Consider the following 15,437-nt stretch of genomic DNA (forward strand, 5'->3'; position numbering starts at 1 on the left):
GGGCCTTTGGCAGCAATTACATCCAAGAGTGTTCTGTGTGAGACTTGTGGTTAATTTTTCTTTCTTTCTTTCTTTTTTTTTTTTTTTACTATTTCTATGCAAATATTTTTCAACTCTGCCAAAGTAGATGGGGCGTGTTAGTGGATGGCCATTTTCAGATCACACCACAGATTTTCAGATACAAATCTGGGCTTTGGCTTGGTCGTAACTAAATTTGAAACTTCTTTTTTGAAGCATTGCCTCTTTGTGCTTTGGGTCGTTGTCCTGCAGGGACATTAAACTTTGCCCTAAATGCAGATCTTTTGCCAACTAAAACTGAATCTACTCACATATGTGCCTGTATTTGGTTCCATCCACCTTGCCATTAATGGCTACAACTTTTCCAGTCCTTTGTGATGAATCACAACCCCACAGCATGTAGTAGCTATCACCACCAAGCTTGATGGTAGGGATGGGCGTTAGGTTGTGTTTGGTTTGTGCCAAACAAAGCACTTGTGTTCAAGCTAAAGAGCACAGCTATCAAAATGCAAAATCTTCCCCATGCGTGACTTAATTTTGGCCTTTCTCAGAAGGGCCTTCCCTCTAGTTATTCTCTCTAAGAGTCTGAATCTATGTGCTGGAGAAAATGTTGGCCCCCAGACAGTTTATCCCATTTCAGTCAATGTGCTCAGCAACTTTGTAAGCACTGTAGCTGGCCTCTTGCTCCTCTTGACAATCACAATTTTTTGTCCAATTGCTCAGTTTGGGAGAGCTGATTTTAGTATGGGTTGAACCATATTTTCCCTCCTTTTGTTACAATGAAATTTAGGTGCCTCTTTACACATCCATCTATGTATCATTCCATGTAAATTCCATGTGGCCCCTGTTATAGCTAATGCTACAGTGTCTGTTGGTAAACCTATGGGCTTTGTCTGACATGTCTAATTGCTAACCACAATGACCTTAATGTTTCATCAAACTTGCCTCTTTCCACCCCCCCCCCCACCCCCATACTGTACATACACTCTCAAAACAGTGGTGAAATCCTGTGCATTAAATACAACATTCTTATAACCTTGTCAAATGGTCAGACAATGCAAGATGAAGTTACAAGTGGTTTTAATTAGCTCAGACTTTTGAGAGTAGACTTTTTAAATTGTATGAGTCATTTAAATCTGAAAAAATACGGACAAACTCATCTGCCTGTCTATTCTGCAGAATAATGATGCTTTGCTCTCCCAAGACTCCACAATTTGCATAGCATATCTGAGTCGCCATATTAAGAGACAATAATGCAGTTATTAAAAAAAAAATGTTAAAAAGGAGGAAAAAAATTAGGATCTTGACTAAAGCACTATGAATAAAAAAAAGAGGGGAAAAAGTAAACTAAGAAAAAAAACAAACAGGTAGGGTCAAGGGGAAAATAAATGTATTTCTGGTGAGACTCAAGTGATTCAATAGTGGGGTACATTCTAATAGGTAGGGGAGGGTTGTTCTAGCGTTTGCAGGCAGGGACTGCCATACCATGGTCGCCATGAAGCCTTAGACCAGGGTCCATTAAGGAATCTCTGGTTAGAGGACCTAATGTGTCAGAGGGGTGTGATGGAGGTGTGAAACTTAGCTATGGCCTCAAAAAGAAATCTTAAACATTATGAAACACAATGGCAGTAAATAAATGGAAAAATACAAATGAATCCTTTAGTCGGTCAGAAGTCTGGCACACCCTGCTTACTCCTCAGCTGTACTCACCTTTTCAGGTTTCCGTCCTATGAGGATTGTGAGGACTTTGGAGAAGAAGCTAGCCAACAGCGGGTTGAGAGGCGGTTCACTCTGGAGGAAACTATATAGCTTCATCAGCAGACTTTCATCTTCTCCTAGTCTGTCATTTATCTGGCTTACATCTGATGTCAGCAGCTCACATGATATGTTAGGGTATCTAAAGGAAAACCAGGAATAACTAGCTTTATTCAGCAAGGTTGAAAGCCAAATCGAATTCATACTTTCATGCACTGATGATACATGATTGCTAGCATTAAAAAGGATAAAAATATGGCTAAAATTAACATAAAAATCATCATTAAGTGCTGTTGTTTTTAAAATACAGCACTGCTCAGCATTGCCTAAATCGCTCCCGGGAGTTTACTGATTGGTCCAGCTGAGCATACAAGATTAAAACTGGCTTTTTGATGCTGTCGTGTCGGACATATTTGAAAAATCTAACAATTGTGTTTGTCACTGCTATCACTGCTCTGTTGGCCAAAGCAGAATTTGTATTTTGGACAAAATTTGGGATTTCTATTTTACTTACAATTAAGTACAACATATTGCTTTAAAAATCATAGTACTCAAAAAAGAGTAACTCTAAAATTAGAAATCCTTACTCTGCAAGAAAAGCTGATGATTTGATGGCAAAAAGAATGTCAGTTTGCCAAATGTTAATAAATGATATCATAGGCAGTTTTCTTTTTTCAAAGCTCATGAGACAAAATGTAAAGAGTTGCAGAGTTGCATTGTTTTAAATTTAATACCCTTGATTAGCATGAATCCTCAACTCCTCCACCCATCCCTCTTCCTTACTTGTATTTGACTTTTTCGTCAACATCAGTATTCGGTTCCTGAGTGATGAAGGCAACCATGTCCTCCATGCACTGTGGTCTCAGCAAGAAGTCTATCAGCTTGGGGTTTTGGGCCTTGCACTCCTGAAGGACATCCTCCTCATCCATCACCTCTGTCAAAGTCACATCTTCTTTTTCCAGCAGCGAGTCAATATGGGAAGTGGTGTGAAGGTCAAACTTCCAAAACATGATGCTCTGATATCAGGGAAAACAGTTACCTTTTATTGATAAGCAGATGTGCAATCACTACAATGAATGGTGTACAGGTCAAATTTAGAAAACCTCTTTCAGTTTTGACCTCAATTTTTGAATTTGCTCACCCTGCTCACCTTTATGTGTATATGTGCGTTGGAGTCCAAGGAGTGGAACTTAGAGAAGATGCTTTCTACTCTTTAAGAGTCTTATCCCATTCCAGGCTGGTTGAACAAACAGGCAAGGAGACTATGGTGATTCACAGACAGTTGGCACATACAGCGACACAGCCCAGCAGCTCCTAAACACATTAACAGCACACACCTGAGAGAGGGCATGTACGGGAAAGAAAACAAGAGAGACATATATTAATTTACAGCATAAATGCTGAAATTAAAAAAAAAAAAAAAACACAGCCAGGAGAGAAACTGTGAAAAACAAGAGTTAAAGGGAAATCATTCAAAATGCATAAAAACCAATCAAACACTGCTAGACTCTGATACACTCAGGGGTGCCCAATACGTCGATTGCAATGGCAATGCTGGTAGTGTGTGTGCCACAAAAAAAAAACCTCGTCTTTCAATCATTTTTTCCCCCACATTTTCCTCCCTTCTGTCAATGTCATCTGCCAATTGATTGACGTAAAGAGAAGCCAGTCTGCAAACCCAGAATGCAAAGCAAGCTAACAGCAGTGAGCTAACCTCACACCCTCACGCGAAATTCACGCAAGCTAGCTGTAGAAAACTAACCTCATTCATAGCAATCTAGCCTACCAATTCAAATTAATAACAGCAAAAGAATATAAAAATGAGTGCGGGACGAAGTAAGAAATGAAAAACTTTCCACTTCCGTGCAGAATGGAAGGAATTTTTTTCCCATCATATCCTCTTCGCAGTGTGTTTTTACCTAATCTGCCAAACTAGCCCCACTATCCCGAAGAAAGGAAACACAGAGAGGCACTTTCGAACCCTTCACAAAAGCTACAACTGCAACTTCCCTGCCAAAAGCGAGTTGATAAAGAGAAAGGTGAGGGAACTGAAATCAGTTAAGCCGACAGCAGTCAACTTTCACACAGCTGAAATCAAAAGCAAAGGAAGCCACCGAAGCATCATTCCGGGTGAGCCATACCATCATTAAATATAAGAAGTCCTTCCAAGATGGACAAATGGTAAAAGAGGCCTTTGTTAAGGCAGCGGACTCGTTTTGGAATTTTAAAAACAAACCTGAAATAGCCGCTATCAAAGCCGTTCAATTATCCAGAAGCACGGTTACACGGAGCTGTGCAATGATGACTGATGATTTCACGCAGCAACTTCAGAGGGACATAGCAGACTGCGAGTGTTTTTCACTGAAGTTAGATGAGTCCACAGACCTTCGTGATACAGCACAATTGTGAATTTTCATTAGGATGGTGTTCAAGTCAAGTAATTTGTATAGCCCAATATCACAAATTACAGCAACACAACATCCTGTCCGTAGACCCCCTCATCGGACAAGGACCAACTCCCTAAAAAAAAAAAAAAACAGGGAGAAAAAATAGGAAGAAACCTCAGGGAGGGCAACAGAGGAGGGATCTCTCTCCCAAGATGGATTTACACAATTTACAGAATACAACATTGAGAGAGGATAACAGAATTATAATGGAATTATAAAATTTATGAAGAATATGAGGTGCAGGATGCCAAGCAGTGTCCAGACGCCACCGGAACAGCCCAGGACCCAAGTCACACGACCAGCATCACCGTGTAAAAAAAATAAAATAAAAAAAAAAAACTCAGGATAATAACAATTATATGGATTTACAAGATATATAAAAAGAAAATACGATGAGGGGAATGCCAAGCAAGTGTTAAAAGACATGACAGTAAAAGACTAACTATTAATGGTACCAATGACAGAACATACTCGAGGTGAGGACATTTTTCAGACATTCAACATTGTTGACAAAACCCAGCTCCCAAAGTCTAGGTTGTTGTCAATCACCCCCAATGGTGCGCCTGCAATGGTGGGCTGTTCTAATGGATTCACTGCTAAATGCAAGGTAGAGGATGCATCTCCCGACTTCCTGAACTATCAATGCATAATACAAAAACAAGCACTGTGAGGGAAAATGCTGAACATGAAAGAGGTCATGGATGTGTCAATGAAAATTGCCTGTTCTATTTGGGCAAGATATCTTCAAAGATGACTGTTTCATGCGTATCTGGAGGAGGCTGACTGCAACCACACTAACCTCTTGCCACACACCGACGTCCGGTGGCTGATGAGGGGCAAATTCTTGCAGAGATATCAAGAGGTCCTACCAGAGAGACTAATTTCTCCTTGGCACTAAACATGCAGAATACAAACAACTTTATGATGATCAGTGGCTTCTAGATTTGGTATTTTTAACAGATCTGACCAACATGTTGAATGAGCTCAATGAAGAGCTGCAAGGAAAGGCAAGACCCGTGGTCAACATAATCAGTTCAGTTAAAGCTTCCAAAGGAAAACTACAACTGCTGTCTTCAAAGCTGCAGCGCCATGATTTAGGAAACTTTCAAAAGATCACAACTGAGTTGGAGAAGCAAAAGAAGGAACGTGCGCAGCTTGACAGTACACGCAACACAGAGCAGATTGAAAATGTCTGGTGAAACTTTGACAAATGCTTTTAAGACTTAGCTTTACTTGAGCTGATCTCTACATTCACATGCTTTCCATTTGGAGAAGACACTGAGGTCGATTCCTTGGCTTCAAAAGTCACAACACTGTTTCATATGAACTCATCTGTGCTGGAGCATGAGATCTTGTCACTGCAGGCTGACATTCAATTGTAAGTTGTAGGCCCATGCTGGACAGTTTTGGAACTTACAGAGGCAAAGTATCCAAACAACAGGAAATGTGCTACCTCACTGACTACATTTTTCAGCTCAACTTATTTATGTGAGTCAGCCTTTCCCACATGAAGATTATTAAGTCCAAATACCTTTCCACCATGACTGATGATCATTTGGAGGCCTGCTTAAGACTAGCTACCAGCAGCTACTGTACAGATCACGCTACCCTGGCTGATCCCATTCAGTGCAAGTCATCAGAATAAGGTAGGGACCCTAAATCTACTGAAAATATATTGTGCTGTGGAGGGTCCATGCAATGATGCACAGTACATTTTCTATGTAGTTTCAGTGATAGGATTTTTTTTTTTGGTACAACTAGATCATGTTGAGCTGGTCATTTTAAAAGTAGCTCGCAAGCCGAAAATGTGTGGGCACCCCTGCACTAAACTCTGATATGTTTTTTTTTTTTATTAGTGGTGCTTTGGTTAAGGATCCTGATTTTTTTTTTACTTTTTATTATTTTAAATAACTGCATTATTGTCTCTTAATATGGCAACTCAGAAATGGTTTATAAATTGTGGAGTCCTGCAAGAGCAAAACATTATTATTCCGTTGGAATAGACAGGCAGAGGAGTTTGTCCATACACTCAAATTGGGCCGATTCTGTTGTTCAAACAGTACTGCCATTTGTTGTCCATCAGTTGTATTCATAAAATTTCAGTTATAGATTACATTTTGGCTGGGGTTTTCTTTCCTTGACATTTAATTAAGCAAGCTCAGTGACCCGTCTTATTAAACAGCTACAGGGTATCATTAGCCAATTAATGACTTCATGTTAGACAGCTGTTATACTCAAGTTATTTAATTCCAAGTTATTTAATGCCTCTAACTTACTGTTTGTATTTGGCTGAAATAGGTATAGCCTGAATATGTTAAAAAGGTAGAACGAGCAAGATTTTCCTGAAAATCTATGTAGACTCATATGAAAATAATCACTCTCAATCATCACTTACGACCCACTAGACATGTGTGGCAATGTCTGTATCTGCAGAGACCCTGTCCTCCGTCTGTATTTTCTTATTGTCCTGGGTACAGGATGTTAATGGGTGTTAACCTTCAGGCAGTGGGACTCTATAAATACGTAGCAACCAGGTGCCAGCTCGAAATTGTAAACACGCATCCAAGAGAAAGCTATGACAATGGTGGACACAGCGCCGAAAAGACACCAACACGTATAGCGAGCAGAAACGCCAAATGGCCAAACCTCATTCCGAAACCTGAATGAATCTGGGGTTGGCTTTCACCTGCTGGCGAGCACTGAAGGACATGATAGGAATGAAGAGCGACGCGGAGTTGGCCTGTACACTGGGATGTGTTCTGGGAACTGTGGTCAGGGGGCGCGTGTTTTTGGTGTCATTGAGCCGGGGAGGAGGGGCCAACGTTGAATGTTGTGTTTACAAACCACAACCAACAAACCCTACTCGTCATACCTTTAAGGAGATTATCAATTAACTGTGAATTTGCTTCACAATACCGATTGAAATCAATTATGGGTGAAATTGTCCCATAATTTCCAATCTTTCATCATGGAACGCTAAAGTGGGCAGCTTTTCACTCCAATGATTTAATACACCAGCTGACATAACTAATTAGTTTTCCCAATGTGTAATAATATAATGACTAGTTAAATTAGCAAGTGTGGTGCTGGTTGTATTGAAAATCTGAATACTCAGAACCTTAATGGCACATGGTTAGAAATTACTGTAATAGTCAATTAACAATACAGTGGTTAATTCAGCCATGTTTAGTGTACAACAGGGAAAAAAAACTGTATAGTATGGAAAAAGACAAAAAAAAAAGATTAAAAAAAACACTAGCAAAATATATACAAAATTGAATAATATTGAAAACGAATTTCTTAAACAAGTCATTTAAACTCAAGTCTTGTCATCTAAAAGTACTTGAGAAAATGAACAGATTAATTTAGCTAACAACACTATTACAGACCATAGGTGCCAACAAGCTAGATAAATCAGAGGTGTTTCATTGTAAACAAAAACAAGAATTAAACAAGATAAAACATTTTGCACTTTCTATAAAACAGTACAGTAGAGCGCTTTTGTCACACTGGTCCTATCTCAAAAACCCAAGGGCACTTCCTCGAAAAATTATCAGTAACTTCAAAGTGCATTTGGCCCAGGTTATTGTATTCTGAGGTGAGTCTACACTTTATTTCCTTTTAAAAGTAAATATTTTAGACAGCATATTTTCTACAATAAAACTTTAGGTATGGATACTTAAAATTATCACCTTGTAACGAGTGAAGAAGAAAATATGCATTTTGAGTACTTAAATGCAGTTCTACACTAAGGTAATATTGTGCAAGAAGACCTAGCACAAGCAAACATGCCAGTTTTGTTCAACTTGTCAATTTTGCGCAAGTCATCATACATAACAACACTTATGCTGTATGTATATAGTTTTTATGTGAGGGAGGGGAAAAAGGACTCAAGGATGGACCAAACATGCTTAGTAATTCTAAAAGAAAGATCAATAATGTTTGTTCTGTTGATGTGACTGCAAGACCTCTGACTTTGAAGAGGAGTCTGATTAAATTGAATTTAGGTCACGTTTAGTTCATTTTCAGTGAAAGTTACATTACCATCATTAATAAACATTTTCAGGTGGAAAAGTTGACATTCAGGTTTTCGCATTTTCAAGTGAAAAGCTGTTTAGAATTACTGTGCAGAATTTTAGACTTTTGGATTTAGACTAAGAGCGATTCCCGAGAAACCCAATAAATTTACAACAGCAGGGCCACAGCACCTCACCCGGAAAAGGAAAACTGGGGCCCCCTCTTGGCGACAGACCTGGGAAGGGAGCTCGCCAACGAGCGTCTGATGGCCAGACCTTGGCCCATGGGGTCCAGTCGGGCCCAGCCCGAAAAAACAACATGGATCCACCACCCTGTGGACCCACCACCCGCGGGGTGAGCACTGGGGTAGGGTGCAATGCAGGCCGAGTGGCAGGCAAAGGCAGGGACCGGGATGTGCCAACTTCTGGCATCGTAGACTGGTCCTCGGACAAGGAATGTCACCTCTTTGGCAGGGAAGGAGCCTGAGCTGCTGCGGGAGGTGGAGCGGTACCAACTAGATATAGTTGGGCTCACCTCCACACATAGCATGGGCTCTGGTACCAAATTTCTGGAGAGGGGCTGGACTCTTTACTTTTCCGGAGTTGGCCAAGGTGACAGGCGTCGGGCAGGTGTGGGGACACTCACAAGTCCCTGGTTGAGCACCACCGTGTTGGAGTTCTCCCCGGGGAATCAATCAATCAATCAATCAATCAAGTTGCATTTTTATAGCGCTTTTCTGAGCGGGTCGCCGCTTCTCCCCAGCGACTCGCAGTCGCGGAGGGGACGGCTCTGACTGTTGTGTGTGCTTATGCACTCAAAAGCGGTTTGGAGTATCCAGCCTTCTTGGCGTCTCTGGGCGATGTCCTGGATGGAGTTCCGACTGGGGACTCTATAGTTCTGCTGGGGGACTTCAACGCTCATGTGGGCAACGATGGAGAAACATGGAGGGGCATGATTGGGAGAAACAGCCTCCCTGATTGGAACCCTTGTTATTGGACTTCTATGTGAGTCATGGATTGGCCATAACAAACACCATGTTTGAACATAAGGTAGTTCACAAGTGTACTTGGTACCAGAACACCTTAGGCCGAAGATCAATGATGGACTTTGTGGTCGTATCATCAGATCTGCGGCCGTATGTTTTGAACACGCAGGTGAACAGAGGAGCAGAGCTGTCAACTGATCACCACCTGGTGGTGAGTTGGGTCAGATGGTGGGGAAGGCTGCCGGATGGACCTGGCAAACCCAAGCGTGTAGTGAGGGTGAACTGGGAACATCTGGCAGAGGCCCCTGTCCGTGAGGTCTTCAACTTCCACCTCCAGGAGAAGTTCTTGCGTATCCTGAGACAGGCTGGGGACATGGAGTCCAAGTAGGCCATGTTCAAAGCCTCTACTGCAGATGCGGCAGGTAGGAACTGTGGTCATAAGGTCATCGGTGCCTGTCGAGGTGGCAACCTAAGAACCTACTGGTGGACATTGGCGGTGAGGGAAGCCGTCAGGCTGAAGAAGGAGGCCTTTTGGGCTTGGTTGGCCCAGAGGTCTCCTGAAGCAGCAGACAGGTACCAGGAGGGCTGCAACTGCGGCTTCGGCGTTCACAGAAGCAAAAACTTGACTGTGGGAGGAGTTCAGTGAGGCTATGGAGGAGGCCTTTCGGTTGGCCTCAAGGAAGTTCAGGTAAAACCATCCAGCGACTCAGGAAGGGGAAGCAGGGCTTGACTCAGGCTGTGTCAAGCCGGAGAGGGGAACTGCTGACCCAGACTGGGAATGTTGCTGGGCGGTGGAGAGAACACTTCAAGGAGCTCCTGAACCCGGCTAACATGGCGTCAGTGGAGAAGGTAGAGTCTGAAGACTCGGGAGAAGCCCCACCTATATCCCTGGCAGAGGTCTCTGACGTACTTAAGAAGCTCCTCGGTGGCAAGGGCCAGGTGTGGATGAGATTCATGCTGAGATCCTGAAGGCTTTGGACATTGTTGGGCTGTCTTGGCTGACATGCCTCTTCAGTGTCGCGTGAAGGTCAGACAGTACATGTGGAGTGGCAGATTGGGGTGGTGTTTCCCATATTTAAAAAAGGGGACCAGAGGGTATGCTCCAATTATCGGGGCATCACAATGCTCAGCCTCCCTGGGAGAGTCTACTCTAGGGTGCTGGAAAGGAGGCTCTGACTGACTGTCGAGGATCCAGGAGGAACGATACTGATTCCATCCTGGCCATGGAACAACGGATCAACTCTTTACTCTTGCGGAAGTGCTGAGGGAGGCATGGGAGTTTGACCAGCCAGTCTACATGTGTTTTGTGGACATGAAGAAGGATTACGACTGTGTACCCCGGAGCACTCTGTGGGAGGTACTGCGGGAGTATGGGGTACCAGGGCAGTTGCTACAAGCCATCAAGTCCTTGTATAACCAAAGTGAGAGCTCTGTCCGCATTCTCAGCACAAAGACAAACTTGTTTTCGGTGGAAGTTGGACTCCAACAAGGTTGTCCTTTGTCTCTGGTTCTTCTTGTGATATTCATGGACAGGATCTCAAGGTGCAGCCAAGGCGAGGAGTCTGTCCGTTTTGGGAACCTAAGAATTACATCTCTGCTCTTTGCAGATGATGTGGTTTTGTTGGCTTCATCAGAACATGACCTCCAGCACACACTGGGGCGTTTTTCAGCTGAGTGTGAAATGGCTGGGATAAGAGTCAGCACCTCCAAGTCTGAGGCCATGGTTCTCTGCCGGAAAATGGTGGATTGCTCCCTCCGGATTGGGGAAGAGTTGTTGCCTCAAGTGAAGGAGTTCAAGTATCTCGGGGTCTTGTTCACGAATGAGGGTAGGATGAAGTAGCAGATTGACAGGCGGACTGGTGCAGCATCAGCAGTAATGCGGATGTTGTACCGGACCGTTGTGGTGAAGAGGGAGCTGAGCAAGAAGGCAAAGCTCTCAATTTACCAGTCAATCTTTGTTCCAACCCTCAACTATGATCAAGAGCTTTGGGTAGTGAGGTGAGCTCGTGGCTACAAGTGGCTGAAATGAGTTTCCTCCATAGGGTGTCTGGGCTCAGTCTTAGAGATAGGGTGAGGAGCTCGGACATCCGGAAGGAGCTTGGAGTACAGCTGCTAATCCTTCGCGTCGAAAGGAGCCAATTAAGGTGGTTCGGGCATCTGATTAGGATGCGTCCTGGGCGCTTTCCTTTGGAGGTTTTCCAGGCACGTTCAACTGGGAGGAGACCCCGGGGTAGAATCAGAACTCGCTGGAGGGACTACATGTGCAATCTGACCTGGGAAAGCCTTGGGATCCCCCAGGAGGAGCTGGAGGGCATTGCTGGGGAGAGGGACATCTGGAGTGCCCTACTTAGCTTGCAGCCACCACGACCCGACCCCGGAGAAGCTGCTGATGATGAGATGAGATGAGATTTAAAATTTTGGCTAGTCACGATTGGTTTTTATTTCATTCAAAAGCCTTAAAAACCTGTTGACCCAACCAAATTTAATCAAAATAATGAATGTTCCTTTTTCCAAAACCTATTACATTTTTTTTAACTTAAAGAAGTTAGGTTCTGATGTGCACCAACTACAAATTTAAGTGAAAATTAAAACTGAAAAAAAAAACTAAAAATATGTGCAGGAAGCTATTCTTTAGATATAAAGTGATTATGACTCATATTCCATCAGGGATGGGCAACATGATCCAGAAAGGGTAAGCATGGGTGCAGGTCTTTGTTCCAACCAAGCAGTTACACGCCTGATTCTATTAGTCACCCAATAGTCTTGTTCCAACCAAGCAATTACGCACCTGATTCTATTAGCCAACCAATAGTCTTTGCTAAGGACCTTGATTTGTAAACTCAGGTGTGTAACTGCTTGGTTGGAACAAAGACCTGCACCCACACCGGCCCTTTTTGGATCATGTTGCCCATCCCTGTATGGATGCCTTCTCCCCAATAATATTCAAGGATTATTGGAACAACTACTGTAACAACACATGGTGCTAAAAAAAATCCACAATACAAAACTTTGCAGATTTAAGGGGTAGTTTGTTACAAAATTCTTCACATACAATTCTATTACAAATGATGACTTCTGATAAAGATGAAAAGTAATGACCAACGTAATAGCTTATATTTTCAAATTGCAGTCTGCCATGACTACAACCAAATTATGTACTCCTAAAAGTGCTGAGCAAGGTTTTCCACTTAACCTTTTTGCTTAATAATGAATGCAGTTATGAAAGAATTGTCTTCTGATTGAGCTCTTGATAAAATTGACATCTGAAGTAGGCATTACAGGGTCGAACACAACCGATGGCCCGAGGCCAGAAAAAATTTATCCAGGGCAATCAGTCATGGGTAGATAACCTTTTATCTTTCCCGCCCTAGTGTCATTCATCTATCATACTCAAAAAAATGTCCGTGAAAGAAACATATGAGGCTACGAAAAGAAAGAGGGGCTTTCTACTTTTTGGAAGCAACAATATTCGTGGGTGGAAAACAGCAACTATGGTATGTTTTGTAGTTTGCTGGCGATTCCCTGCAAAGACCGATTTCATTTTTTAACGGGACTGACAATTATTGAAAATATGCTCTTGATGCACACGACAAAAATAGAAACCACTTGTCGTGTATGCTTGCCAAGCGGATTGTGGATGGCCCGTCATCAGGCTCGCTTAACATCTGGGCAAGACCGGTGAATACTTCACCAGAGGATGGAGAAGCTTATTAACACAGCCTACCACATCGTCAGCAGCCCTTCACCACTTCTAAAAAGATGGTCACTCTTCTAAAGAAGAATGGAATAGACCCGGTATCCCAATAAATCATCGATGTGGCATGTCGAAGGCACACAAACAAATGTTTAAAAATAATGTTAAAATGTTATCAAAATTAATCAGTTCTATACAAGAATCAATTTTATTTTACTTGACACATTATATGAGGAAGCAATTAGATGTATCCTATTTATAAGTCACCAAAATGATGGAAAACAGTTATTTTCATTTTTTGCCTACCAGGCCAGTGAAATTAAACAAGGGGCCGGTAAAACTGTGATCTACTGGCCAAGTTGGCCAGTTGGGAAAAATGTTACGTTATACACTGCATTAGCCATCCATCACTTGACCCATTTCCTTATTGTCAACTTGCCTGAAGAACACACCTTATCCCTTTGGTATATCCAAAACAAACATACATTTGACAGCGCCACACCAGTAAACTAACTTCGAAGCTGTATTCAAATGCTGCATTCACATGGAATCCGGGGAGACTGTAAACGGCAGGATGGTAACGGTGAAATGGACACACAAACTGTGTGACATAACAGTAAAAAAAAAAATGTATGGGTTGCTATGGTGATGTATTGTTTCCAGAAAAAAATCAATTGTACAAATGTGTTTTATGTTTGTGTTATTTCATTATATACAGTAATTCCGTCAATCCATTTACCTATAAAATCAATTCACCATCTTTTCTGTTTTGTGATGTGCTACATAAAATCCGGATGTAAATTCCATCAAAAAGTTAAAATATTTTAACTTTGGGGCATCCGGGTAGTGTAGTGGTCTATTCTGTTGCCTACCAACATGGGGATCTCTGGTTTGAGTCCCCGTGTTACCTCCGGCTTGGTCGGGCGTCCCTACAGACACAATTGGCCGTGTCTGTGGGTGGGAAGCCGGATGTGGGTATGTGTCCTGGGCGCTGCACTAGCGCCTCCTCTGGTCGGTCAGGACACCTGTTCGGAGGGGAGGGAGAACTGGGGGGAATAGTGTGATCCTCCAACACGATACACCCCCCTGGTGAAACTACTCACTGTCAGGTGAAAAGAAGCGGCTGGCGACTCCATATGTATCGGAAGAGGCATGTGGTAGTCTGCAGCCTTCCCCGGCTCGGCAGAGGGGGTGGAGCAGTGACCAGGACAGCTCGGAAAATAGGGTAATTGGCCAAGTACAATTGGGGAGAAAAATACAAAAAGAAACATTTTTAACTTTGGACAGCAGTGCCATCTGTCGTTGTCATCTGATTTTATCATCCTGCTCTCATCCACAATGACTTCTGGTTTGCCGTCTACCATTTGCCAGATTCCACATTAATGCAGCATAAGCCTTTTCATGCTCGACACTTCCATCAAATCATCACCATGGACACCTACAATACACAAGTTGTTACTTCCAGCCAAAAAAGACAGAGCATACAGGAAATATCTCAAAACCAGGGCCCTACACCAGGATACTATTCCTGGGCTTCAGTTCTGCATTCAACACCATTGTGCCTGAGCTCCTTCAGGACAATCTTCCCCAGCTGACTGCAAAACACTTTGTCAATGGGTCACCAACCTGATTCGAGGGTAAGCACATGTCAAGCAAGTCAATTTTATTTGTATAGCCTAATATTGCAAATTACAAATTTGCCTCTAGGGCCTTTACAGCAATACAATGTCCTGTCCTTAGACCCTCGCATCAGGGATAAGGAACAACTCCCTAAAAAAAAAAAAAAAAAACAAAACATTTTAACGGAGGAGAAAAAATAGGATGAAATCTCAGGGAGAGCAATAGAGGAGGGATCGCTCTGCCAAGACAGACAGACAGACACACAATGGATGTTGTGTGCACCCTGGCTCTCAGCACATGATGCTCCACTGTACTCTCTCCTCTACTCCCTTTCCACTAACTTCTGTACTTCCAAGGACCTATCAATTAAGCACCTGAAATCTTCTGACATGGTAAATGGGGTAAAACACGATAGTGAGGTGTTAGAAAACATACAGGAGGTATAATAGATGGATTTAATGCGCAGCCAAAACAACCTAGCGCTTAATGATCTTTAACAGTAGAGATCCCAGTTGATTTCTGAAGAAGCCCTTCCAAGCACACACAGGCAATGATGGTCTAATTCTAAAATGCCATAATTTAATCTTCTATCAACATATATCTATCTAATTCAACTAACTGAGTAGCCTCAAGAACAGAGCCAGATTTCAGCACTAGGGTTCAACCAACCAACCAAGTTACATTTTATATAGCGCTGGGGAAAAAATATCAATACGGGAATATATTGTATTACTTCCTCTTGCAATACATTATCGATACACTGGCGCCAAATATCGATACTTCTTATTAGAATATGCAAGCACTCTAAACAGATTCCCTCACCAATTTGACTTACCGACTCCTTGTGGTAGCGCTTATCAAATTAATGAGGGTAAACTTGTGAAGAAGAAGAAACCCACAG

General features: G+C 42.6%; 1 protein-coding gene across 6 annotated transcripts in view; it reads right to left on the minus strand.

Annotated features, from left to right (window-relative positions):
- ppp6r3 (protein phosphatase 6, regulatory subunit 3) overlaps positions 1-15,437 on the minus strand; it is a 109,414-nt gene that overhangs the window by 85,138 nt on the left and 8,839 nt on the right. For all 6 annotated transcript variants that reach the window (XM_056282741.1, XM_056282740.1, XM_056282739.1 and 3 more), the window contains exons 2-4: positions 2,924-3,110; positions 2,557-2,789; positions 1,729-1,915 (exon numbers count right to left, since the gene is read on the minus strand). In XM_056282741.1, coding sequence (XP_056138716.1) covers positions 1,729-1,915; positions 2,557-2,783 — 414 coding nt within the window. In that variant the 5' untranslated portion in view covers positions 2,784-2,789; positions 2,924-3,110. The remainder of the gene's footprint in view (positions 1-1,728; positions 1,916-2,556; positions 2,790-2,923; positions 3,111-15,437) is intronic.

Source organism: Lampris incognitus, chromosome 6 (assembly GCF_029633865.1).
Source record: "Lampris incognitus isolate fLamInc1 chromosome 6, fLamInc1.hap2, whole genome shotgun sequence".
Classification (NCBI taxonomy): domain Eukaryota; kingdom Metazoa; phylum Chordata; class Actinopteri; order Lampriformes; family Lampridae; genus Lampris; species Lampris incognitus.